Genomic DNA, 26,666 nt, shown 5'->3' with positions numbered 1-26,666 from the left:
TAATCATTACACTACATTATTTACTGTAAATACATGGATCATTATAAATATCGCCGTCAATTATTATAAAAGCAACTCAAGATTTTATTATTAAGTATGTAGATTGCAGAGTTGTAGACGATTTAGAACCTTATGGCTGTCTTCACATAGTCGCGAGTAGTGCGGCAGCCTTACTTTACTATATTTACCTACTAGGGCTCGTGACAAAATATGCAACCTTACACAGGTTGCAACCTGTGTAGGTACACGGTACCAACTGTACGGTGTACGGTGAAAAAGAGGCCGTATATTATGTACTTATCACTTTGTGATCAAAAGGCGTGACCGCACTAAGCATTAGGAAACGTGCAGGAACTATAGGTGCACAAATTGATGATTAGACTCCAAATTTCGGATTACAATACGACATCTTCGCAGAACCTTGATTTTGTACGTTCCCTATAGGCTATAGGGCTCATATTATATGGCTCTACAAGTATATAGGAAACGTGCACACACTATACACTCTATTTATTAAATAACTGGATGACGCCCGCAACTCCGTTGCGCCAAAACTCGTTTATCGCGTGGGAATCGTACATTTTTCCGGGACAAAAAGCATCCTATGTCCTTTCCCGGGACTCATTGTATCTTCATGCCAAATCGGTTTAGCGGTTTGAGCGTGAAAAGGTAACAGACGGACACACAGACAGACAGACAAATTTTCGCATTTATTATAATTATGTACCTATACATATTAGTATGCTGTATGGAAGTATGGATGGGAATGTGGAAGCGGAGGAACCATACACGACGCTACACGAGGCGTTAAAGTTAGTGAGTTGGACAATTTTAGGTTGCAGTGCAGTCAAAGGGTTTAGTTCATATTCATACAAAATACTAGAACTACTAGACTACTAGTAGTAGTACTTGAACTAGAATATTTGGCCGTGAAGTGTCGCGCCGCCCGCCGGCCGCCACACGCTGCGTTAGTGCTGCTTAGTGCAGTGCCGCTACTTTATTATTCGTTGATTTCATGGCAAAAATATATAAAAAAAAATGATACACCAGCCTGCCTAGCATACGCCAACGAGATATCTCACTCTCGAGATAATTAAAAACTACTCGTCTCATAATGTCAAAATCTCGACATTATCTCGACAATACTCTATATAAATGCGTTATTTCGATGATAGATCTAAGCGAGAAAAAATGTTTGTCATGCTAGGGTCAATAGAGATGAAGAGACAAACCATCAAACATCGAGAAAACATGTAGAGTGAGATATCTTGTTGGCGTATGCTAGGCAGGCTGATCTAGGACCCGTCCTTCTATCTGTTGTGGTCTGTGGTACACTAATAATATTATTGATTTCAATAAGTTTATATTTTTATTACCAAATTCAATAATGTTTTCTGCCTAGAATTTATTTAGGGCATGCGTTTCCAAAATAATAAATAATATAAATAATACAGCCTTTGATACAGCCATAATCAGCCATAATATTTCGTACCTATTCTTTGATTATGTAAAAATAACTTTTATTTCATTGTAATAAAGTAGATTTTTATGGTGCTCGAATTAACTTGACAGCACGTCGAAAAAATTGCCATACTTAAAAAAATATTCCATTTCATGCAAATGACAGTATTTAGGATATGTTATTATTTTACCAAATTTGTGATTCACAATTTTTTGTACGTAATAAACTCCACAACAGCCTAATTTTATTCTTAAATTTGTCTAAGTTAGTTACTAGAATATTATTGTAAGACGGAATTAGATTGTTATTATTGTAATTTACGTTCCAACTCACGCATATTAGTGAAAATTTGAAAAGTTCCACATAAGCGACCCAAATTGACAACACCGACTGTCAGAATACGTGGCCCGCAGCTCTATACAGTTGATGTGCAGTGTTTATATTTTTTATTAGTGAATTTAGTGTTTAAATTTATTGGAAGTCGTAAGTATTTAAACTATTTACTATATTCAAGCTTTCTTTAAATATATCACTCAGTAAATATACGACTTTCCACTCAAAATCGTCATCAATAATGTTAGGGCAGCTGTCAAAGTTAATATTGCAATTTTCGTGTTTTACAGCTACATTTACACATAAATATCGTCTGTTTCTACTAAATAAAACAATATTTAGGCCCGCATCCTCTCGTATTTGAGGACTGGAACCAAATAATTTAATTTGTGTCGTAATTTTTCGCATACGAATCTTGTACGAATCTTGCTTATAATCACAAACGTCAGAGGGCCCATGAAGTGCTCATCGTCTTATCACACTTCCCGGTGCAATGTTATTACGATAAAACATATTTGTTTAATTGGACAGTCAAAATACGGCTGATTTTCTCACTGTACAAGATGAAATCTATGTTGTGTTATTGTATGACAAATTGGTTTGTGACATCATTAATAGTTTGATCTCCATTGCCTAAATGTAATGTGATGGAGAGTTGATGATGAGTGATGCTTTTTTGCCCAATTTTATTGACCTACTTCACAAATCACTATTGGAAAAATCTAACATTTTTTGGTCATTATTATTATAGTACATATTGTTATGAATTCTGAATGGTTTATAGATATTATTATAACCCATCAATTCCCAAGCGGCTCCCGCCTTTTGATAATCTATTGTGTCTGCGTTTCCCACAATCGAGGTATTAAAACTCTTAAAAAAATTATGAACTTCCCTCCTTTGGCAGTTGACCTAAAAAGATTTGATTGCTTCAATACATGTGGAATTGCACAAGTTTAAATACTTATTTGTTCCTAATATAAGTAGTTACATTCACCATTGAACCTGTTATTTTGACCTGTCTTACTTATGTTATGTTCGGTTCGGAATATAATGTCCCTCAGTTCACTTGGTCTGTTTAGCATAAACCTTTTTCCACTTTGAATCCAAAATCCAATCCAAAATTAAATTAACCCATCGATCGTGGAAAAATGAGACACAATAGCTTATCTATTGTTATCGTGGCCGATGTGGCCGTTTGAGGCTTCATGAATTAAGTTACAAAATTGTAAACTTTATTTTAAAAAGATAGAGAAAAAAAGTGACCCCTGTGCGAGTTTCTTATGCCGGTTTAGTTCCGAACTGGTGGTAGGCACCATGTAGGACATTCTAAAAACATTTATTTGAAATTTATTCAGAAATAAAATAATTTTGATTTGTGAAAATTAAGATTACAATAATTTTCTAATCATAAAAATGTGCGTACAATAATCATTCATCATAAAAATAGTCTATTAGCACAATTGCAATGACTATGACTGCTCAAAAATGCATGGATATATGTATGGTCAATGCACATTTTGAGATGTGGCGAATGAAGTAAATGAAATATGATAATTGAAAATGTGTTGTGAATTTGTGATATTATGTAATGTTAGTAGTGTCTATACAGGGTGTAATAAGACCACTTCCGATAACTTTGGGGTATGATTATACTACATTTTCTGATTACGAATATGTATTTTTTTTTAATTTTTTTTTAATTTTTTTTAATTTTTTATTCTTTATTTTTTTATAATTAAAACCCTTTAAACATGATAATAAACCACATAGAAAAATATTTTAAAATATTTTTTTAAATTTTATTATTTTTACCCCAATAAGCATTTGCAAGCGCGCGGTCAACGTTCTCGTGTTCCGAGTACATACCCGAGAACGTTGACCGCGTTAATCAGCTGTTAGCTCCGCCCTACGCACGCTAAGTCGAAAGGTCGTATGCGACGAATGACGATACACTACGAGTTACGACTTACGACAGAACACACAGAAACCCTAATGTATGTCTTTTCAATTTCAAACCCATGAAGGTCACCATGACGTGGAACTTAGAACTCTGACCTCTGACCTCTCATCTAAGCTACTTGCAGTGTTAAGAGTTTAATGGTAGCTCATGTAGAAAAATGTAAGTAACTGTCTGTGCATGTGTAACAACTTACGACAGTATGGCAAACTTCTAAGATTATTAGACTAGTTAAAAAGTTCATCGTAAGTAACGAAACCTATGCGGATGAACTGTTTATCCGCAATCGTCACTTATCAATCGAAATAACAGATGATACACGAAAAAACCTCATACATAAAACTGGCAATTAACTTACGTGAAAAATGTTGAGTTCAAGTGTTCTTACTTCTTTATGCATTTTGAAAATAGTCCTTAACACCAAGCAATAAGACCAGTCACCACCAAGAACGTCAAAAAAACTTCTCGTTAACGAAATGTATCACACCACAAAGTATTTTATTACAACTGAAATAATAATCAATTATTAACACTTTACACAATACTACCACGTTTTGATACTTGAAGTAATTGTTAAAAAATCAAACTTATCTCCTAACAACTCTAACAACCTATTACCTCAATGCTCAAATGGCTACTAAATAAAAAAATCTATTTTAATTTTTGAAATAATGTTCGTCGTGTATCGACTTTCGGAAGTAGTCAAAGGACACCGAACGGCGGCGGCTTGCTTTGATCGCGGCGCCGACAAAGCGCGCCGCTGTGCAGGTGCCCGACGCACGTGTCGCTAATCCATTTCAAGGACAATCTAAGTGTTGTACCCTATAAATTCAATACTATTTAGTCGATATTTAAATTACCATTAAATAATAAAAATTATAACTATTATTTAGTAGATCTCATCTCATTTTTTTAAATTCGATACCTACATTACCGTGATAAAGTGATTGTTATACCGTGGTACGCGTTATGCGCGTCTAAAATACTTTAATACCTAATTAATTAAATAACTTTTAATTATTGTCGCTTTTCTTAATATTGAGTAGGTATTTGTTTATTTTTAGTTTGACAGTAATCAATACGTACTCGTATGTAAAACAATTAATACGATTTATCGATAAAAAAATTATCGATTACTCAAAATATTCACATTGCACAGGGATACATCCCTATTATTTTACAAAGTTTTTTCTTCAATTTTGTTCAGTCGGCTGTCTAACACGCGCCGTGCTGGTGTAGGTACTGTGACGTTTTTGTTTAAGTTTTGTAATTTTACGTTTAGATGTTGTCATATTGTTTGTTTTGTGTATTGTTAACTATTTTTTTATGTTTGTAATTAATAACGGGCCGTGACAAGATACGTCCGATGAATGTGCGATGCTTTAAGGAACAGGTGAACATCGTCGTCGATAGACGATAGTGCGGTTTAAACAGTGCAATAAAAAGTGTTTAAAGAATTGGAATGTCTCCTGTAATTACTTTTGTTAAGTGTTAAATAACTCTGCAATCTACATCGAGTTAGATGGATCATGGAGCACAGTTCGAACTGCATTTCATAAAAGCAGACAGCTGATCACAGGTCAGTGAACATGTTATCACGTATGTTTTCCATTGATAGGTATTGATAGGTGCAGTAGGTAACTGTGTATGTATTTTTACAGATGTGTAAATCGGATGATGATCGGATGTGAATTATGATTTCTTTTCCTTTTTGGCCGGAAGTAAAAACTGAGTATTTTTGAGTAAAAACCTGAGAAACGGTAATTAATAAATTGTAACATTTTGTTAAATCGTGTAGACTATTGTAATTTAATAATCATTACAATATTGGTGGTTTATTCACTACCTACGGGCTAGGGTATAGGGCACACCACGATCAGCTGTTTTGTCTTAACTCATGACTAGCGCAGAGCCGCGCGCGGTATTCGGCGCGGGCGGCGCGGGGGGGCCGGCTCGGCCCGGGGTTTCATTAATCGGCGGCGGGCGATATTATCGCGCATTAACTGCACGCATTATACATTGCGTGTTGAAAATTTTGACTATTTTAAAAACTGGCGATTACATGAAAATTTCTTGCACCAATGGATATATCTCATGCCCTATAATAACCCCACGAAGTTATCGGAAGCGGTCTTTTGACACCCTGTATATATATATTAAGTATTTTAAAGTATTATGCTTAGCAAAATTATTGGCATTTATAAAAAAAAATTATTAAGGTTTTTTCTTTGATGTTAAAAATATATTATTTTCAGGAATAGACTTCAGTAAAGATGATGAACCCACAGTATCCCCCGCCGGGCCAGAACAACAATGCACCCAACAATCCCATGGGCTTTCCACCAACTTCCCAGGAGTACAACGGACACATGGGCCAAATGCCACCCAACGGACCACAGAGCGACATGAACCAGAAGATGCAGAACCTCAATCTAAATGGGCCGGGATTCCCAAATATCCCCACGTCTCAATTACCACCAGGGCAATTCCCACCAAATATGCCGCCAGCCTCAAGCTACAACCAGATGCCACCAGCTAAGCAGTTCCCTGGAAGACCACCAGTCAGCAGTGCTCAGCAGCCTCCGACCATCAACCAGAATTACCTACCACCAACTGTTGCATCAGGTCAAGGCCAGAGACCCCAAGGAATGGGTCCACCCGGACCCATGGGTAGGCCTGGTCCGGAGCCCAGTTCAAATTATCCACCCCAAATGGGCGGTCAGCCCGGCCAACAGGGAATGCAGAATGCTCAAAGGCAAAATTTCCAACCTCCGAATTCTCAGGCTGGTATGCCTCCGATGCCTGGGCGCGGGCCGGCACAGCAGGGCCCCCCTCACATGCCAGGCATGTCTCAGCCCAGCCCCATGACGAGTCAGTCCGGCATATTCCAATCGCAGCCTGGGCAGCCACCACTACCTCCAACTAGTCTTCCTTACGGCCAGCAGCCAAGCCAGCCAGGTCTTCGTCCCCCGTCCGCCCAGCCCCCCCAACCGGGACCGCCACAGTCCAGCGGTCCATCAGAAGGTTTACCGCCGCAACCGAGCATTCAAACGCAACCTGGATTAAGCCAGCCGGGGCTCCCGCCTACTTCTCAACTCAATCAACCTGGCTTACCACCGCAACCAGGGTTTCCACCACAGCCTGGTTTGGCACCACATAGCATGGCATCGCAGCCTGGTTTGCCTCCGCAGCCAGGATTACCGCCGCAACCGGGCATGCCTCCTCAGCAAGGTTTCCCTCCGCAACCAGGCATGCCTCCCCAACAGGGCCTACCTCCGCAACCCGGTATGCCGCCTAAGCAAGGGTTACCGCCGCAACCTGGTATGCCACCCCAACAAGGCTTACCCCAGCAACCAGGTTTTCCGCCACAAGGCTTATCAGCGCAGCCGGGTTTGCCACCGCAACCTGGCATGCCTCAACAACCAGGCATGCCTCCACAGCAGGGTATGCCCCCGCAACCTGGCATGCCTCAACAACCAGGCATGCCACCACAGCCTGGTATGCCTCAACAACCTGGCATGCCTCAACAGCCAGGCATGCCTCCACAACCTGGCATGCCTCAACAACCAGGCATGCCTCCACAACAGGGTATGCCGCCGCAACCAGGCATGCCCCCGTCGTCCCAGTACAACCAGTACCAGACTCCTGGGCTACCGCACATGCCGCCGCCGGCGTCGCAGCAGAGGCAGTTCCAAGGTCAGCCTGGCCAGGGCTTCCCGCCGCAAGCGCAGCAGCCTTATCCAGGTATGTAACATTATTTGTCTTTAGGCGCATTACGCGACACAAAACGCCAGTATATACTGCAGCGTAGTCGCTTATGGCCTGATTACACCTACCGAGTAGATTCGCGAGACAGTGAACTCGGCCAAGCACTCGGTATGTTTATTATGGATGTGCTCGGCCTAGAGCACTGTCTCGGCAACAGTGCGGTCTCGCGATTATTGGAACCTGACACCAAGTACATTATTCACGATTCCAGGCATGCCGCCGATGCCGCAAGCCCAGGCTCAATACCAGCAGCAGTACGGGCAGTACCCCGGCCAGCAGTACCAGCCGCCGCAGAAGCGCCTCGACCCCGACCAGATGCCTAGCCCGGTGAGTGATGTACTATCAGAAGAAATTGATTCCTAGTCAGATGGGGGACCTACGTAGTTTGGTCGCGTTACATCAAACCAAGCCGACAAATTAACATTGAATTGACATGATCAATTAAATGTTGGTTGCGGGCGGCGAGGGGCCGGGATAGCCGTAAAATCATGCTGCATTGCTTCATAATATCTACTAGCTATTTGACTGAGCTTTGCTCGGTATTCGATAAAACGTGAATAAAATGACATTTTCTAAAAATGATTCCTAGCTAGATCGATTTATCGCCCCCGAAACCCCCTATATACTAAATTTCATGAAAATCGTTGGAGCCGATTCCGAGATTCCAATTATATATAGTACATAATATATACAAAAATTGCTTGTTTAAAGATATAAGATTTATTTGTTATTTTATCTTCATAATTTGATATCAGGAATGTATAATAATTATATAATATTTAAAATACAATTTTTTTGAGTTAAAATATTAACGCTGAGTGCATATCTGTCCCTATTTCTAGATGACTGTTGTTAGGAACCACATAACACCAGGCACTGTGGTGTACACCACGGTAATAAGCCTGAGTGGTATCCTTTTCTACAATAGACATAACAATACACTACTCGTACAGCTGACCCTTATATTATGCTAACGACGTAAATTATAGGGATGGACGTAAACTATGGGGATGTCCCCATAGTTTACGTCCAGGTTATGTTATGCATACTGTCTTATGAATTATTCCTTCTTTTTGATTTTCTTTTTTTTTTTATAATTTTGTGTCTTTTGTGTATGTGATGTTTTAATTTTCTTTAGATATTATTATATTGTAACGTGTAATTTATTATTGTAGTGTAATGTGGTGTGTTGTGTTGAATAAACGTTATTATTATTATTATTATGATCCGACCAAATGACGTTGGTCTGTCAACTGCCTAGAAATCAATTTCCTCGATGGTACCTCATCTGAGAAATTGTAAGACCATTTTAGGCTTGGTTTATATGCGTTCGCCCGGACGCGCGATTTGGCGACTACACCGACAGATCACTAGCAATTGTATTTGAATAACAGCGTGACCGCGCTCTATTCAAATAAATTGTTACATACATTTGCTTGTGATTTCGCGGTGTAGTGGCCAAACCGTGCGTTTGCGCCGCCCAGCCTTACAGTATTGGATAGAAGCAATCATTTACGGTAAACTAGGACTCCGACTGAGTTGAAGTATGGATCAATTCATATTGCAACATGACTTTATTGGAACGAAGTTCCTTATCGCGCGTTCTGCGTAAAGGAGCCTAGACAGAATTTTGGCCTCGACACTTTTTTATTCGTACCTGCATGGTAGGGGCAGAGGGCGTTGGTGGTATTCCTGTGCGTCAACTAGATGGCGTTTTTTAATATATTTTTTAATGTATACAGGTTCTTTGAACATAAGAAATAACTTCGTATTTAATTATTTTATCACCAGATCCAGGTGATGGCCGACGACCAGGCGAGCCGCGGCGGCGTGTTCGTCACCAACGACAAGGGGCTGGTGCCGCCGCTCGTCACCACCGACTTCTACGTCGACGACCGCGGCAACGCCAGTAAGTATCTCACACAGAAAGAGCGGACCTACGTTATTTGGTCGGGTTATACATATGCACACGTACATTAAGCGAACAAAAACACATAGCGAATGCAATGTCACTAAATACTCAGGTAATTGTTTCACTAACGAAACTAAGGTTTTAGCCCCCATAAACTATTATGGGGGCTAAAACCTTATTAAAGTTATACAATAAATAATAGATGACTTATAAGTTCTAACTAGGTATTTAACTTATATTTCAGGTCCGCGCTACATCCGCAGCTCGATGTACAGCGTGCCCGTCACCGCTGATCTGCTCAAGCAGACCTCCATGCCGTTCTGCTTAGTCGTGAGTTTTCCATTCAATGTCTTCTAAGCCTAGGACGAAAAAGATAACACTATACACGATTCAAGCTGAAATGGGAGTGTTAGTTTGAGTTTTAGTAGTAAACGCTGATGTAGGAGAGCTATGCTTCGGCACGAATGGGCTGGCTCGACCGGAGAAATACCACGTTCTCACAGAAAACCGGCGTGAAACAGCGCTTGCGCTGTGTTTCGCCGAGTGAGTGAGTTTACCGGAGGCCCAATACCCTATCCTATTCCTTTCCTTACCCTCTCCTATTCCCTTCCCATCCCTACCCTCCCCTATTCCCTCTTAAAAGGCCGACAACGCACCTGCAGCTCTTCTGATGCTGCGAGTGTCCATGGGCGACGGAAGTTACTTTCCATCAGGTGACCCTTTTGCTCGTTTGCCCCCTTATTTCATTAAAAATAAACGCACCGCATAGTACATACAAGAAATTCGGCGCGTCCGGTGCGGGCGAATGTGCGAGGTTTCACATCATTTCATACAACGAATTCTAAAATGCAGGCGCGTGCTTGCTGATAAATGTGCCTTAAGGACGCTATCACATTTTTTCACAAATATCAGCGATTTTCAGGAACAATTTAAAAGAATTAAGAGTCGCATAAATACGTTTAAGAAACGCTCTCAAATTTCTTCATACATTTTCGCCCTATCAAAAACACGGCGAGCGTCGTAACCGCCATTGTACAAGGCGCGCTGATATCAGCGCGCCTAGAATATTGATCGTTATTTTAATGTCCTTAACGTCGATATTCGTATTGACCTGCTAATTTTTGTAATAATTTTTGTGATAGCGTCCTTAAAGACAACATGGTCAAACGCAAATGGGACTAGCGACCGAACTCGGAGGGATTAATTATTACTTATTAGTGATTACACATTCATGAATGTTTTGACAGAATTTCAAAACTTTTTCTAAATTTAAGTATTGTTTTCATTAACTGTCTCTAAGCACGCCCGTATGGGACTTAAAAAATCGACCATGTGCGAGTCGGACTCGCGCACGAAGGGTTCCGTACCGCATCGAATAGTATTTGTTGTTATAGCGGCAATAGAAATACACAGTCTGTAAAACAATTTAGAAGTCTAGCTATAGCGGTTCTTGAGATACAGCCTGGAGACTGTCTGTCAGACGTCCGTCTGTCTGTTTAGACAGACAGACGGACAGACAACGAAGTCTTAGTAACAAGGTCCCGTTTTTATTACCCTTTGGGTATGGAACACTGCACGGTGCATTATCCCCTTTCATTTTTGCCTAGCAATCTTAAACTGCAAAGCCATTTATCATCATCTCCCCAGCTATCCCCGATGGCGGAGACAGTAGGCACGGAGTCGGAGCCCCCGCTGCTGGACTTCGCGGCGCTGACGGGCTGCCCCACGACGGGCCCGGTGCGGTGTCAGCGCTGCAAGGCGTACGTGTGCCCCAACATGAAGTTCATAGACGCCGGACGACACTTCCGATGCGCGTTCTGCAAGGCCACTACTGAAGGTGATTATAATAGCCCTGCTAATAAAATCAAAATCAAATGATTTTATTCAGAGTTTTTATTCAGTAATTTTTTTACAAAAAAAACTTGAGAGGTGTCAAGGGATACCCTGGATGGAACGAAGTTATAAAAAACGCCATCTATTGACGCCCAGGAATTCTAACAACGACACTTTTGTGGAATTGTTATAAAATTTATTTAAACGTTCGGTACTATGGAGCCTACCACCGGTTCGGAAACTAACCCGGCGAGAAGAACCGCCGTAAGAAACTCGCACGGGCCCATCGTTTACCAAAAAGATGGAAAATTAATCTTTTCATAAAATAATGTAACTATATTATGAGTATGACGTATAGATAATCATTAATCACAATAAAAAGTATAATAGCCTGTATGTGGCCATCATATTCCCAAGGTTTGAACTCTTCTAATAGAAGATTCTCTGTGTATGAAAACTTGTACACGGCTTTGTTTTCTAATTTCTATCAATGTTTCAGTCACAGACTATAGAACTTTGTAAAACTATAACATAGTAAAAGGAGGGGAAGTAAGTTATCTTCATACAAAGGCACCGCGCGCGGCTTGTCACATACAAGCGCCATAGTATCAATACGTCGCCACGTACCGCACACAACAAAATCTCGGCGGTACCCACGAAGCTAAACTAGCCGAGATTTTGTTGTGTGCGATGACTATAATGCTATGAAGATAACTTACTTCCCCTCCTTTTACTATGACTATAACGCCTATAAATAAAGTGTACAATTTTTGGCCTACGAAGTAATGTTCTTTATTACAACCATAAAAGTAACGCTGACGCTTGCGTGCGTGTCTAGATAATAAAAAAAAAATATAAAAATCATATAACGTTTTCATAGCCTAGTGAACGTTCCAACTTACGGCATGCAATAATTTCTACTGTCCCTGTACTCACTAGTCTAGATAACATTCATCATCATCATCATCATATCAGCCTGTATTCGTACACTGTTGGACATAGGCCTCTCGATAAATCAGTCTAGATAACATTACGTAAGTTTAATTTATTGATTGTTTATTGACAGTGCCGATGGAGTACACGCAATACATCAACAGCATGCAGCAGTATGGGCGCGTTCCCGCTGAGCTCGCGCTCGGTGCGTACGAGATCGTCGCCACTAAGGAGTACTGCAGAGTGAGTTTGAAATTAGACCATTTGTAATTGGAATAGAGTTCAAAGTTCGGTTATCAAATAGCTATTCCATCGTAGGCTGTCTTCAATGCGTGACATAATTTCTGTCTTATGCGTAATGAGGCAGTTTATTGAAACGAGAATTGGGCTCGAGATTCCTGTTGTTTTAATCTAATATTAATCCACGAAACGGTTTTGAGGCTCAAACAATCGTACGAGAATGTTGTGTCCTACTCTAACAAACGTGAAATGACGTAGTTAGAGCAGGACGCGGCATTCTCGTCCGATTGTTTGAGTCTCAAAACGGTTTTGTAGTAGGCCTACAGCTTCGATCTACACCGGAACTTATAAGCAAAATAGTATTCACGTATATTTAAAGAAACATGTACGTACTTCAAGACGACCGATTATCAGAGTTTAGCCTTTTGACCATTTTAAACATATTTGACGTTGCTTATAAATTTCATAAGAATACCATTTTGTAATGTTGAGCAAAGGTCTAGAATCGAGATCGTTATTTTTATATAAATTGTTTTGACCTTAATACTAGAGTTAAATTTTGGTTTCCAGAATAACACCCTTCCCAGCCCTCCGGCGCTGGTATTCGTGCTGGACGTATCATACAACGCCGTCAAGTCGGGTCTGCTGCAGACTGTTTGTGACAACGTGTTGAGTATTATCGAAGTAAGTAATGTGTTGATTCCTGATAAGACATGAGAAGGAAGAATTCCTGTAGGGTTTCCCTTCATCAATAGTAAAATACAACATTTTGAATTAAGTAACTAATACTCTTATCTGCTGGTGCCTCTCTATATAATTTTATCGTCTAACTATAAAAAGAACCACATTGTATAGTGTGTATCTAATTATTCTAAATGGTTTTTTAAAGGAAAATTTACAGATTACTATCTGAAGAACTAAAGTCGATTAATGAGACAATATAAATCTCTTTATCAGTAAGAGTTTACAGTATAATCTCTGTTTATAATTTCCAGGCGATACCGAAGGACGAAGTGACGGGCAAGAGTTGCACGCGAGTCGGTTTCATCACATACAGCTCCACAGTACACTTCTATAACATCAAGGTAAGCAAATCATTTGAAAATAGCTACAAATAAATTGTCGTTAGTGAGGTCGACTGTGCCTAATGGCGCATCATTTTTAGCTGACTTCAAAAAAGGATGAGGTTCTAAGTTCGGCTGTATATTTTTCTGCTTTGCGTGCTTCTATTTTTGCATGTAAAGCGCACAGGACCACGAGTACCGAGGCATTACCTGTATTTGACGGAGTTTTGCCTGTTGACCTTACTGACGTACTATCAACAAACTTAGTTGTTTTTGTCATACTCTGGATTAAACAAAGTGCTATGTTTAATCCAGATATATTTATATATTATACTCTAGGTATATGACAATTGTCTTTTTTTTTTTTTATTTCACACAGCACAATCTTACATCTTCTATCTTCCCCAGGGTACTCTAGCGCAGCCCCAGATGCTGTCTGTCGGCGACGTGGGCGACATGTTCGTGCCGCTGCTGGAGGGTTTCCTGGTGACGCGCGAGGACAGCGGCGCGGTGCTGGAGGCGCTGCTGCAGCAGATGCCCGCGCTCTTCCGCGACAACCGCGAGACCGAGACCGTGCTGCTGCCGGCTGTGCAGGTATACCGTCCCCCGGGTACTGTAAATCAGCCCCAGGGCCGTACCACGAAACTGTTTTGAGACTCAAACAATCGAACGAAAATGCTGCGTCCTACTGTAACAAACGTGAAATGACGTTGTTAGAGCAGGACGCGGCATTCTTGTTCGATTGTTTGAGTCTCAAAACGGTTTCGTAGTAGGCCAGATGCTGTATGTCGGTGAGTGACGTGTTCGTGCCTTTGGTGGTGCTTCGTGTGAGTCGGGTAGCAAAAGTTATAATGAAAACACTCATACAAATATCTTATTACAACTACAAGGGATCGGAGAGACGCTAGTGTGGAATATGCGTGGTGGGAGTAAAGGAACATCTTTATAGAGCGAGGTGGTATGCTCCGTAAGCCCACGTGATTGATTTCAACAATATTAAATTATAATATATACTGACGCACTTACAACATTTTCGATAGTGCGATGTACGGCTGTGAATTTTACCGCCACAATCAATAATCACCAAGTAAAGCCATCAATGTAACAATTTTTTTTCCAGGCGGGTCTTGAAGCGTTAAAGGCGGCGGACACGTCCGGCCAGCTGATAGTCTTCCACACGACGCTGCCGACGTACAACGCGCCCGGGAAACTCATCAACAGGGAGGACAGGAAACTACTAGGCACGGACAAGGAGAAGAATATACTCAGTGAGTGATTAAATATTTTTGTCTAGACGATTTTAATGTTAGTCTATATTCTATAACAATCTAAAACATATTTTTATAAGTCTTAAAATAATGAATTTTTCAATTCAAATGTAATAAGACAAGGATATTATGCTAAATCCTCGAGTTGGTATCGTATATACTAGCATTTGTCATAAAAAAATAATACAGCAACAGTAGATTGTGACGTAACGATTCGTTTTGTAGCAAAGAGATGGGCATTTTTATTTGTTTGTATTTTTTTCTGTATTGCCTTAGCTGTCTCTTTTCAATAACTATTCAATTTGGCAAAATTCAATATTGTTAAAAAATGTTTTTATGTACTATCAGAGAAGTTGATTCCTATGAAAATCGGGGACCTAAGCGCTCTTACAGACGAACGACACGTGTCGGCGGCACGTGTCGGCGGCAGTCCACGGCAGTTGACGGCACGTGTCGGCGGCAGTTGACGGCAGTCGACGGCAGCCGTTGACAATTTATGACGCTTGCAGGGGACCTATCACGACCTTTCCTAAAACGATCATGTTTCCAGAAAGCTTTGTTGTAAGATTACAATAACATTACCGTTCTCACTTTTCAAATATAATTTTACTAAAAAACAGTAAAAAATGCAAAATATTGTTAAATCCGCTGTGAAATATCAACTTTTTTAAGATCGCTAGCTTGACGTTAAAGTAATTATTGCTTATCTGTCAAACGGTGTCGTTAATAGAGGTGGTAGTAGGCCCCCAGTTGTGACGTACCGCCTAAAGGTAAGCGGCCACAGGTCGGTATCATACGCAACGGACGTCTCGCATCAAACGGATAATTTTTTCACAGTACTTCCGCTGAATCGGCAGCGTACGGATTATCAAATAGCCTAGTAAATAAATGCTCAAAAGGGGGGTGTGAATGGAATAGTCGAAAGCAGAAATTTTGACTTAGAAACTTTGTTTGAACTAATTTGAAGATAAACATACTGTCTAATCGGTAATCCGTACGCTGCCGATAAAGTGGACGTACTGTAAAAAAAATATCCGTTTGATGCGAGACGTCCGTTGCGTACGATACCGACCTGTGGACCTTTACCTTCACGCGCTACGTCACAACTGCAAGGTCGACGGCTGCCGTCGACTGCCGCCGACACGTGCCGTTCGTCTGTAAGCGCTCTAAGTTGTTTGGTTGCGTTACGTCAAACCCAGCTGACAGATCACAATTAACATTGAATTGACATATTCGACCAATATGTCAATTCAATGTTAATTGTGATCTGTCAGACCATTTCTGTCAGCTGGGTTTGACGTACGCGACCAAACTACTTAAACGGTCCCCGACTTGCATAGGAATCAACTTCTCTGATAGTACTTAGTAAAGTTCATGACCATAAATTTGCGTACAGGTCCGCAGACGACGGCGTACAACGAGCTGGGCGCTGCGTGCGCGGCGGCGGGCGTGTGCGTGCAACTGTTCACGGCTCCCAACGCGTACATCGACGCCGCCACGTTAGGCCAGCTTCCACGCCTCACAGGCGGACAGATATACAAGTACACGTACTTCACGGTGAGTGTGATGGCGATATATTATACCTGTCTCTTTTGCACGTTCCTAACGTCTATGCGTACCTTAGGGCAGGTGACGGGATTCACAGCATACACATAGTTACGGCATATAACGAGTATTGAAGTTTTTTTTGTTGAAACACGTGCCTGAAAGTTACACATATTTATTATTTTTTAGACATCATTTGTCATTTCTAAAGATAAGATTTTAATGGTCAATATGTAAGTTTAAGGTTTTAAAGCAGACCGTCAAATCTTTGAGTCTAATATTAAACAATTAACATTACCGCGCTATGTATTCATTGTCTTACTTTATCGTGTTCTTTCCAGGCGGAGACGGACGGCGCGCGTCTGATGTCTGACGTGCGGCGCGTGTGCACGCGCAACACGGCGCACGACGCGGTCATGCGCGTGCGCACCAGCACGGGCGTACGCGCCACAGACTTCTACGGACATTTCTTCATGTCCAACACTACGGACGTCGAGCTCGCTGCCATCGGTAAGTAATTTAAAGCTATAGCATTCGGCTAAATGTGATGGCCAGAAATTGACTCAAACTTAAGAGTTTTTTTCTTGTTCGTAATATCTGAATGGACAAGTTTTCGATAACATAAAACTAAACAGCTGAATGTGTTGCTTAAACGCTTATCTCGAGAAAAACTGAAACGTTTTCACAAACTATTTTTTTGTTGTGTTTGTTAATGTCGGAGGAAGTTTCTTATGAAAGATAAACCTAACAAAGCTTATCATATATTCTTATTCTTTCAGATCCCGACAAGGGTATCGGCGTTGAGATCAAACACGACGACAAGCTCACAGCGGAGGACGGCGTATACATACAGGCGGCGCTGCTGTACACGCACCGCACGGGCGGCCGACGCCTGCGCGTGATCAACTTAGCTCTCAACGTCGCACCGCAGTTGGCCGACGTGTATAGATCTGCGGATTTGGATGCGGCCATCAACTTCCTTACTAAACAAGGTAATATAATATGATGTAAATGATGCGTGTGGTGCGTGCGGGCGTATACGCAAATTGCGTACAATGTGTACGCGACACAGACGCGATATTTAGAGCTGTCAATGTCGTACTGCAGCTGGCCAACGTGTATAGATTCGCGGATCTCGATATCGACAAGGTAAATGTGGTGGTGGGTGCGTACACGTACGGATTTACTATTTAGCGTATACGCCCATACGCTAAATAGTAAATCCGTACGTGTACGCAAGTAACGCGAAATTTTGTACCAAGACTAAACAATATATACGTTTGTGTGGGCGTATACGCAAAATGCGTACTTGAACGAAATTAACTTATAATATGCAATATTTGACCTGCACTTCGATTTATTTTCTTATTGAAAAGGAAATCAGTAGCACGAAAATCTGAGTGTGTACGCAATATTTTGTGGTACACGCAAAATGTAAACGTAAATATGTTATTTTTCTCTTTACTCGTTTGTTGCCTCTGCTACGTCTGTCCCGAGTGTTATTGATGCTAACCATCTACATTATCTCTTTTTCCAGCGGTATGGGCATTACGGGACGTACCGCCGCGCGCCGTACGTGAAGGGCTAACCGCTCGCTGCGCGCGTTCTCTCGCCGCGTACCGCCGGCATTGTGCGTCACCATCGTCCGCCGGCCAGCTTGTGTTGCCGGAGTCTATGAAGCTATTACCGCTGTACACGAGCTGCTTGTTACGGTCTGACGCGCTGTCTGGTGGTGAGTTTTTACTGTATGTCTCATGTAAAGGCAGGGAATCTCAATTTGCATTAAACACATAATATTGCGATCACAGCATCTTCCATGTTGTTTTTTAACTAAGCTCGAAGGGCTAAATATATGTAATGTTTATAGATCCTTTATAAGGTTGTTAAAAAAAATTACTTGATATTATGTCGCTATTCCCAGGTCCGGACATATCGTGCGACGAGCGGTCGTGCGCGATGCACCGCGCGCTCGCGGCGGACGTCGCGCGCTCGGTGGTGTACACGTACCCGCGCCTGCTGCCGCTGCACGTGCTGCCCGCGCGCGCGCCCGCCCCCCTCCGCGCCTCCATAGACAAGATGACAGACGACGGCGTGTACTTGCTCGGTACGTACAATGATATAACACCGCCATCTTGAAAAGTTTTAGCTATCTTGGCTATTTCGTTAGTTAGTGTTACTCTAAGTAAGCTCTTTACACTTTACATGACGATTTTTGTAAGTTAACAAGTGAAAGTGGAATCACACGATATCGCTTGATCCTCAAACTTCAAAGTATTGTCACTGTATGCATTTAATATGTGTTGCACGATCGCAGGAAGGAATATAAAATTCCTTAATTTCTATTTTGTGCAACTTCTATCCACAACACAACTAGTTTCAACAATAAAATAATACTAGCTGTTTGACCGAGCTTTGCTTGGTATCCGATGAAAATGACATTTTCTAGTAATGATTCCTAGCTAGATTGATTTATCGCCCCCGAAACCCCCTATATACTAAATTTCATGAACATTGTTGGAGCCGATTCCGAGATTCCAATTATATATATATAGATATACATAATCAACTTTACTACAACACAATTTAACTATTCACTCATCTCAAAACAATTACAATACAATTTAACTATTCACTTATTACAGAGAACGGCGTTACAACGTTACACGACCAAATTAAAACAACATAAACCACCATATGTTACAGAGAACGGCGTGCATATGTTGATTTGGGTGGGCAGCGCGGCGTCGGGGAGCTGGGTGCGCGACGTGTTCGGCGTGCAGTCCCCGCAACATATCGACCCGCAGGTGTGCGAGTTACCCGACCTGGACACTGACGCGAGCAAGGCGGTGCGGGCGGTGGTCGAGGACGCGAGGAGGCTGCGCCGGTCCGCTATGCGGGTGAGTGATGATATTATGTCGATATAGCTTAGGCTTCTCACAGACGAACGGCACTTGTCAGCTGCAGCTGACGACAAGTGCTGTTCGTCTTTAAGAACACGTACTACCGCACTCAGAGTGGAACATTAATTACTTAAATGTAATTAATTTACGACATAAACCTCATACATTATCTGTCAAATTCTTCATTAAATTGAAGGTTAATCCTAATTAAATGTCTCTGAGTACGGCGGTTAGTCGTAAAAGGTATAATTATCTTTAACAGTCTGTATGGACTGTTAAAGATTATTATACTACTGAACAGAACGGAAATAAGTCCGCAGTAGGCGTAAATGCAGCGGAGCGACGCGACTCGTCACGGCCAAATATTATTTGTACGAAATCTTATGAGCTAAGCCGCACTACACGGCAGTTACACGTAACGCGACACAAAATGTCAGTTCTATTTTTCTAGTGTCGCGTCGTACCGCCGCGCTGCAGTATAGTGCCTATAAGAGCGCACGTCTAGGTATTTTTATTTTTTATGAAATAAGGGGGCAAACGAACAAACGGGTCATCTGATGGAAAGCAACTTCCGTCGCCCATGGACACTCGCAACACCAGAAGAGCTGCAGGTGTGTTGCCGGCCTTTTAAGAGGGAATAGAGTAGGGGAGGGTAGGGAAGGGAATAGGGTAGGGGATTGGGCCTCCGGTAAACTCACTCACTCGGCGAAACACAGCGCAAACGCTGTTTCACGCCGGTTTTCTGTGAGCCCGTGGTATTTGTCCGGTCGAGCCGGCTCATTCGTGCCCAAGCATGGCTCTACCACGTATCACTACGTTGAAGCGAAGCGACGCGACACTTCGCGTTCCATTGATTTGACGTTTTTTGTCGCGTCGTGCCGCTACAACGAAGTGTGGGTCAACTCATACATTTCATATAGTGAATATTTTGCCGTGACGTGTCGCGTCGCTCCGCTGCAGTATAGTGACGCCTAGTGTGGTCTGGCCTACGAATAATGAAAACTAACGAAAAGTAACTCCGTCAAAAAACATGCTCCACAATACTTGTCAAAAAAGTGTACCTTGGGTACACATTTCAATATTTAGGTGACCTTGAGCGGTATAAAGGCTGACGTTACATGACAGTTCGAAAGGAACCAAATTTAAAACGGTAATAGTATGGGCGTCACGTACGTTTCCTTAGTTTTTATTATTCGTAGGGTCATTAAATAAGACTTATTTCAGTTCTGTCTTTGTTATTTCAACATAGCCAGAACTTGTTATTATTTATATTGATATTAGTCAAAATGTCAAGCAAAGTAAGCAAACAAATATTTAGGACTCAGACACTTATATTTTTAAAAGTCTATAAACAGACTTAAATTGTTTTAACCGCATGGTTTTGATGTTTATTCTGCATGGTGTTGTGTATTTATATGAAAGCCTACCTACGGTAGGTACCCTTTTGTGTATGTAGTAGTAAATGTACACACGCGTCCTCTAATGCACCAGTATTTATTTTGTGCATGGTAGTAGTTGTTGTATTAAATGTATTGTATAATGCAATCATCAATATTATTATCAGTAGTTGTTGCTGCAATATGTATTGTACTATCCAAGAAGTTGATTCGTAGGCAGATGGCCGACCTACGTAATATGGTCACGATATGTCAGACCCAACCTAAACCATGAAGTTAATATACCTAGCGGAATAGAGCAACAATCTCGAGCTGTCAAACGAGACCGAAATTGATTTACATCTGTGTGTAAAAATATGTGTACTTACACAAGCATCTTTCTTAGAGATTAAATGGTTAACGTGCCGATAAGTGCCGACTGAAAGTCAAAAAAGAGTTCTGCTGTCATGTATCACACGTCTCTTTTTACCACGCATTGTGATACTGATAGTGATATCTCGCTTGCTCAGGCCTTTGTTTCTCTATTCCGCTAGGTATCATAACTTGATGACCTAAACTAAATTAAAATTGAATTGGCCAAATGACGTAGGTCCGCCATCTAGAGATAAACGACGATAACATGGCGCGCCCCTCCAAAATTCAAAACGTTTGAAGTGCGTTGTCAAAACGTTTGAAGTGCGTTGTCAAAACATTTGAATTGCGTTGTCAAGACGTTTGAAGTGCGTTGTCAAAACGTTTGAAGTGCGTTGTCTTGCACGGTCGGCTAGTTATGATTATACCTTGGTAATAAGTGACATTAAGTGAAATATTACGAGTACCTACTGTTTGATTGGTTGAATACTTACTACATACAAACTCTTTCATAAGGATGACACACATTGAAACAGAAATTTGGAGGGGCGCGCCATGTTATCGCAGTTTATCTCTATCTATGAAATATGAATCAATTTATTCGATGGTACAATGCATTCCTAATAATATTAATATTATCAGTTGTTTTATATTATTTAAAAAAAAAAAACCCTACGATCGACGTGCATCAGCAAACAAAACCCTCAAATTACCCGACGCAACAAACATGTATTTCCGAAATAAGGGCCGGTGCAAAATCCGGAAAATTCCAAAACACCCCCCCCAAAAATGTTATAGTTCGCGATATTACGGCAAAACGACGCGAGCGAGGGCCAGTTCAGACGGCTGCTGGTGGAGGACCGCGGCGCGGACGGCTCCGACTCCTACATAGACTACCTCATGGCCACGCACAGGATGGTCCAGAAGATGATGTAGGTTCGAGGGATGTTGCCAGTGTCCATGGGCGACGGTAGCTGCTTTCCATTAGGGTTCATTCAGACCGCAACGCAAAGCGTAGATGCATTTCTAAAATATGAATTTGATAGATTTGCAAGATGAAAGTCTGTCAATTCAGTACAAATTTAGAAATTCATCTACACATCGCGTTGCGGTCTGAATTGACCCTTCGAGCCAGCCACACGGCGCGTTGCGTTACGTTTGCGTCGTCGCAACGGCAGCGCTGCGCAACGCTGACGCAACGCGCCGTGTGGACTGGCTCTTACCCGTTTGCTCGATTGCCGATCTAGCCCATGGACTCTGGGTAAAATAAAAGGGATCATTTGGCCGATACCATGGACTTGCCGGGGTCAATATCGCCATCATTGGGAAATAATCGTGAATTTTTTCTGTTTGATTTTAACATTTTTGGCTTGTTTTTTAAATGCTTGGATATTTTTGTTTTTTATTTTGACTGAATCTTTTTGTTTGACACTATGACGTAAGTTACACGATCAGTTTCTCATCAATCTGGTAAAGATCGACGGAAAACTGATCGTATAACCCACGGAGTGATGGACTTATCATTTTTTTTGATATTATGTACTTTTCTAACCATCAATCCACGGCCAAACCAAAAGCCAAATTGATGGTTACAAATAGTTGACTGACAGATTGATCGTGTAACCTACGTATTTCACCTTTGTAAGATATAAAAATCCATTTACATATTATTTGTACATTATGTATATAAAACGCTTTTAGTAGTTTTAGTAAGCTTGTTATGCTTGTGGTTCTGGCAACTATAATACAAAGGTGTATAAAAACACTCCCTTAATCTGCTATCATTAATGTACCATTGAAGAAATTGATTCATAGGCAACGAACCTACGACATTTTGTCGTGTTGTGTCAGCTGAGTTTGACATAACGCGACCAAATAACGTAGGCCCGGCATCAGCCTATAAATCGACTTCTCTGACAGTACTGGGAATTTCGTTTCGGAATATTCTTCACAAATATCAACAGAATGAGAAAACGAAATATCATTGTATATAATATGAGCCAAGTAAAAGCATAAAAACTGCCCATTTTGATGAAACTCTCCCGGTTTCCAGTTAACGGTGCTGCGACAACACGACAAGATGGAGACGGTGCTGCGTCACTTCCTAGTCGAGGACCGCGGAGTTGACGGCGCGGCGTCATACGTCGACTACCTCTGTCATATACACAAGGAGATCCGCGCGCTGCTATAGTGCTAACACGTGACATGACGAGTCAAACGTCAGTGACACGACGAGCCAAACGTCACGCGATATCGCGTGGTCCGAAAATTTACTGAAATTATTGAATTGTAACGTCGAGACTGCACTACGCGACACGACATGACGCGACAGTTTACTTTCCATAGAACTGCCATTACAAACGTCAGTTCTATACAACGTGAAGTCGCATAATACGCTACAGCAGAACGACGCGACACGGCACCGCCAAAACGCGGCAGCTACGCGACACAAAACGTCAGTACTGTAGAAGTGTCGCGTGGCTCTGCTGCAACGTAGTGTCGCTTAGTGCGGTCTCGCCTTAATTATTTTTGGTGTATTGACGCGACATGTTAAAGTTCCTGTAAGTAATTACATAAACTTTAATTTTATTTCCGATCAATAATAATATTAATATCATGCAATGTATTATACGTTGTGTTAAGAGATTTGATGTAGGCTGCCAATATTAGTCATAATTTTACTACGACCGTGGTGAGAGGTACCAATGTATTATAAATTGTAAAATTATGAATTTTTCTATAAATAGGATAAGTCATATTCAAGATTTGTCACTGAATAAATTATGAGTATGAAAAGTTATAATTATGAATAGGGAATTTGTTGTTTATTTGTTGATTAATTAAATTATAATTATGCTCATGGTAGTAAATAGAGAGTTATTGGCAATAAATCGAAAAATGATCTATCGAAATCGATCACGTGACATCGCGTGACCTAAGGCATAATATACTGTATTATACACTGCATAGATATGTTATTCCATTTACTTACTTTTCTATAAGTTTATGAGATTTCGCCATATTTGTAAAGGGTAGACTGTTAAAAATTATTACCTCTGACATCTTTACGGTGCGATCAGACGTGCGCGTTTTCTGTTATAGCATTTAGGAAAACCCGCACGTCTGAACGCGCCCTTAGGCTCGACTCACATCACTGACCTCCATTGAACAAGTACGCTGGACCGATGATACCCTTTGAAATAACAGCTATTTTTTGTGCCTATTTGAAGCGGAATCAGTGCCCCCAAGGAAGAGAACTAAATCTGACGAAAAATGACGTTTGAAAGTCGCCATATCGATCGCTGATAGCAGTAGTGGGAGTACTTGGAACTAATACTAGTCTCTACAACCAATAATGAATAAGCGGCCATTTGCAATTTACGTCAGTTCTCTTCCCCCGCATTGGGGACGCTGATTCCGCTTCAAATAGGCATAAAAAGCAGGTGGGTATCATAAGTCCAGCGTACTTATATAATAGAGGTCAGTGACTCATATCGAAGCGATGCGTCGTCAAAGAATATTTTAAAATTTAGTATATCATTGTGTTTACGGAAGAGACGAAGAGTGAATGCGCGTCGCTTCGACTCTGCCCCAATATGAGTTGAGCCTTTATTAAAATAAAGGCGCGATTCCACCGCAGTCCGCAGCGCACGGAGTGACTGCGCACGTGCGTCAAGCTTCACTATGCAAAAAAATATATGTGACTGTGTCCACTGCAACATACGGACTACGTACGAATTGACTCACGTGCCTTGCTCGAATATGGTGCAATTCGAGCAAGCCACGTGAGCCAGCGTAGCTCAACGCTGGCCACGCTACGCATGCTGTACACGGGTACACGGAAGCTAAGAAATTGTAAACTACGTACAATTGTATACATAGTCGTAAGTAACGTATTTGTATAGCGTGTGCTGCAGTGGAAACGTTGACTCACGTAGTCAAAGAAATAAATTCGTGCACCGCGTGGTCGTGCACAGCGTGCGCCGCGGTGGATCCGCGCCTTAATTTTAACGGACTCGTAGTTATGTACAGACGTTTCGCGAATACGCAGATGTAAAGAGTGTTAAAATCAGATAACTTTATTTTAGGTATAAGATCATGTTGTGTTGTGGCAAAAAAGTAATACTCGAAAAAAATGATTCTTTACTTAGAACTTCGTGGAATAGAGAGAGCATTTTTTTCATTTTGTCTATAATATAGTAAATCAGTAGATCATATACCTAAAATAATGAGCAATAATTTGAAAACACTTATTATAAAATTGTAATAATGTTGATTATTAATACGACGAATGTTGAACGAATGTTTATAAGAATGGGATGGGATGATCGAAGCATTTTATTAATAAATAAGTTCACATTTTGATTCCATTTTAATTCTCGCAATTCAATAATTATTCTGTTTTTATTTATTTGGTCTGGCAATACTGTGTGGGTTTCTCATGATATTATTTTTGTATTATTGGTGCGCTCTTTAACGAATGATTTTGTGCTGTCATTGAATGTGCTAAAATATCGCGACTTGGTGTGATACGTCGTAACCATTTGCTTGGGGCCTATCAGACAGAGAGCGGGCACGCGGTCAAGCGTTCAAGCGGTCAGTTTTGCGTTCTTGTGTTGTATTACGTTACATAGATATACTCACACACCGCGTCGAATTGCTCCTATGTGACTGACCGCTCGAAAATACCGGGTCCGGACCTCCCCCCAGCCCATGGGTATATTCCCACACACGTTCCGGTCTACCTAGACGTCTCCGGTAAACCGTAGCGTGCAAGTATGGCGTACATAAGTTGTCAGTCAGTCATCAGTAATTGAAAATGGTCATTGCTGACCAGCGTCAACCTTACAGGCATAGAACTTCATATCGGTACACAATTTTAAGAAGTTTTGTTCCATTTCTCACGATTTTAACTATAGAGGCATGCTACGTCTTGTTAGGGCCTGTATTCACTTTGATTAGTGCAAGTGCAAATGATCAGTTCAAGCGATTAGTGATTAGTAGAAATCAAAAGACTTGCACTATACAGTCGCTGTCCACACGTACTTTTACCTGATTACTAATGCACTTATTACTAATCAAAGTGAATACGGGGCTTTACTTTCAGTCGCGATATTTTGCGTTATCGAGTGACGATCGTTGTAAATGCAATCCGCGGTACTGTAATGTTAGTTTATATAGATCTATATTATAGTGTTATGTTGTAAATAAATCATCTATATTGGAACCTATCTTTCATTTTAGTTAATATCCTTCATATTCTACGAAATCTACAGAAAAAAATAAAATGTAGGTATAAAGTTTAATGTATTTTTTTAATTAAAGTACATTTCAAAAAACACTTTTCAAAACATCCAATACTCAGTTTCTTTCTTGTTTGTTACAAAAATATTGTTTCTTTTTTCTGAAAACAAAATAATTATGTTAATGATCAATTTCTATTAACTGCTTTTTAGGGTTCTGTACCCAAAGGCTAAAAACGGGACCCTATTACTAAGACTTCGTTGTCTGTCCGTCTGTCTGTCTCCAGGCTGTATCCCAAAAACCGCTATAGCTAGACTTCTGAAATTTTCATAGATTGTGTATTTCTGTTGCCGCTACAACAACAAATACTAAAAACAAAATAAAATTAATCCAAAGTACAGCATCTGCTGTCAAACGGCTGTTGCGTTGCTGCCGCAAAAATCCCGCAAGTCTTAC

General features: G+C 41.1%; 1 protein-coding gene and 1 long non-coding RNA gene across 3 annotated transcripts; both read left to right on the top strand.

Moving 5' to 3' along the window:
- The first annotated feature begins 1,805 nt into the window (after nucleotides 1-1,805).
- LOC121736472 (protein transport protein Sec24C) lies at nucleotides 1,806-23,390 on the top strand. 2 transcript variants are annotated; one of them, XM_042127691.1, is made up of 19 exons: nucleotides 1,806-1,945; nucleotides 6,011-7,499; nucleotides 7,735-7,850; nucleotides 9,315-9,432; nucleotides 9,680-9,765; nucleotides 11,083-11,272; nucleotides 12,335-12,444; nucleotides 13,012-13,125; nucleotides 13,437-13,526; nucleotides 13,914-14,099; nucleotides 14,626-14,773; nucleotides 16,170-16,330; nucleotides 16,660-16,828; nucleotides 17,098-17,310; nucleotides 17,856-18,050; nucleotides 18,240-18,422; nucleotides 19,022-19,215; nucleotides 21,765-21,898; nucleotides 23,020-23,148. In XM_042127691.1, exons 2-19 carry the CDS (start codon nucleotides 6,029-6,031, stop codon nucleotides 23,021-23,023), a joined length of 3,882 nt encoding a protein of 1,293 aa, XP_041983625.1. In that variant the 5' UTR covers nucleotides 1,806-1,945; nucleotides 6,011-6,028; the 3' UTR covers nucleotides 23,024-23,148. The 2 variants fall into 2 exon arrangements, with proteins under 2 accessions (XP_041983625.1, XP_041983624.1); XM_042127690.1 differs by lacking the exon at nucleotides 21,765-21,898 and having other exon boundaries at nucleotides 1,807-1,945; nucleotides 23,020-23,390.
- Nucleotides 21,198-21,543, top strand: LOC121736476. The gene is made up of 2 exons (XR_006037024.1): nucleotides 21,198-21,268; nucleotides 21,336-21,543. It is a non-coding gene; the product is annotated as an uncharacterized LOC121736476 (long non-coding RNA).
- Nucleotides 23,391-26,666: the final 3,276 nt, after the last annotated feature.

Source organism: Aricia agestis, chromosome 19 (genome assembly GCF_905147365.1).
Source record: "Aricia agestis chromosome 19, ilAriAges1.1, whole genome shotgun sequence".
Classification (NCBI taxonomy): Eukaryota; Metazoa; Arthropoda; class Insecta; order Lepidoptera; family Lycaenidae; genus Aricia; species Aricia agestis.
This window is presented reverse-complemented; position numbering and strand designations above follow the sequence as displayed.

What these genes read in the sequence shown, in the direction of transcription:
- LOC121736472 (XM_042127690.1), top strand. Translation starts at nt 6,029, where the DNA reads ATGATGAACCCACAGTATCCCCCGCCGGGCCAGAACAACAATGCACCC. An exon ending in ACGTGTTGAGTATTATCGAA is followed by an intron (nt 13,126 to 13,436) that starts GTAAGTAATGTG and finishes TATAATTTCCAG; the next exon opens with GCGATACCGAAGGACGAAGT. An exon ending in GTCTGACGCGCTGTCTGGTG is followed by an intron (nt 18,051 to 18,239) that starts GTGAGTTTTTAC and finishes CGCTATTCCCAG; the next exon opens with GTCCGGACATATCGTGCGAC.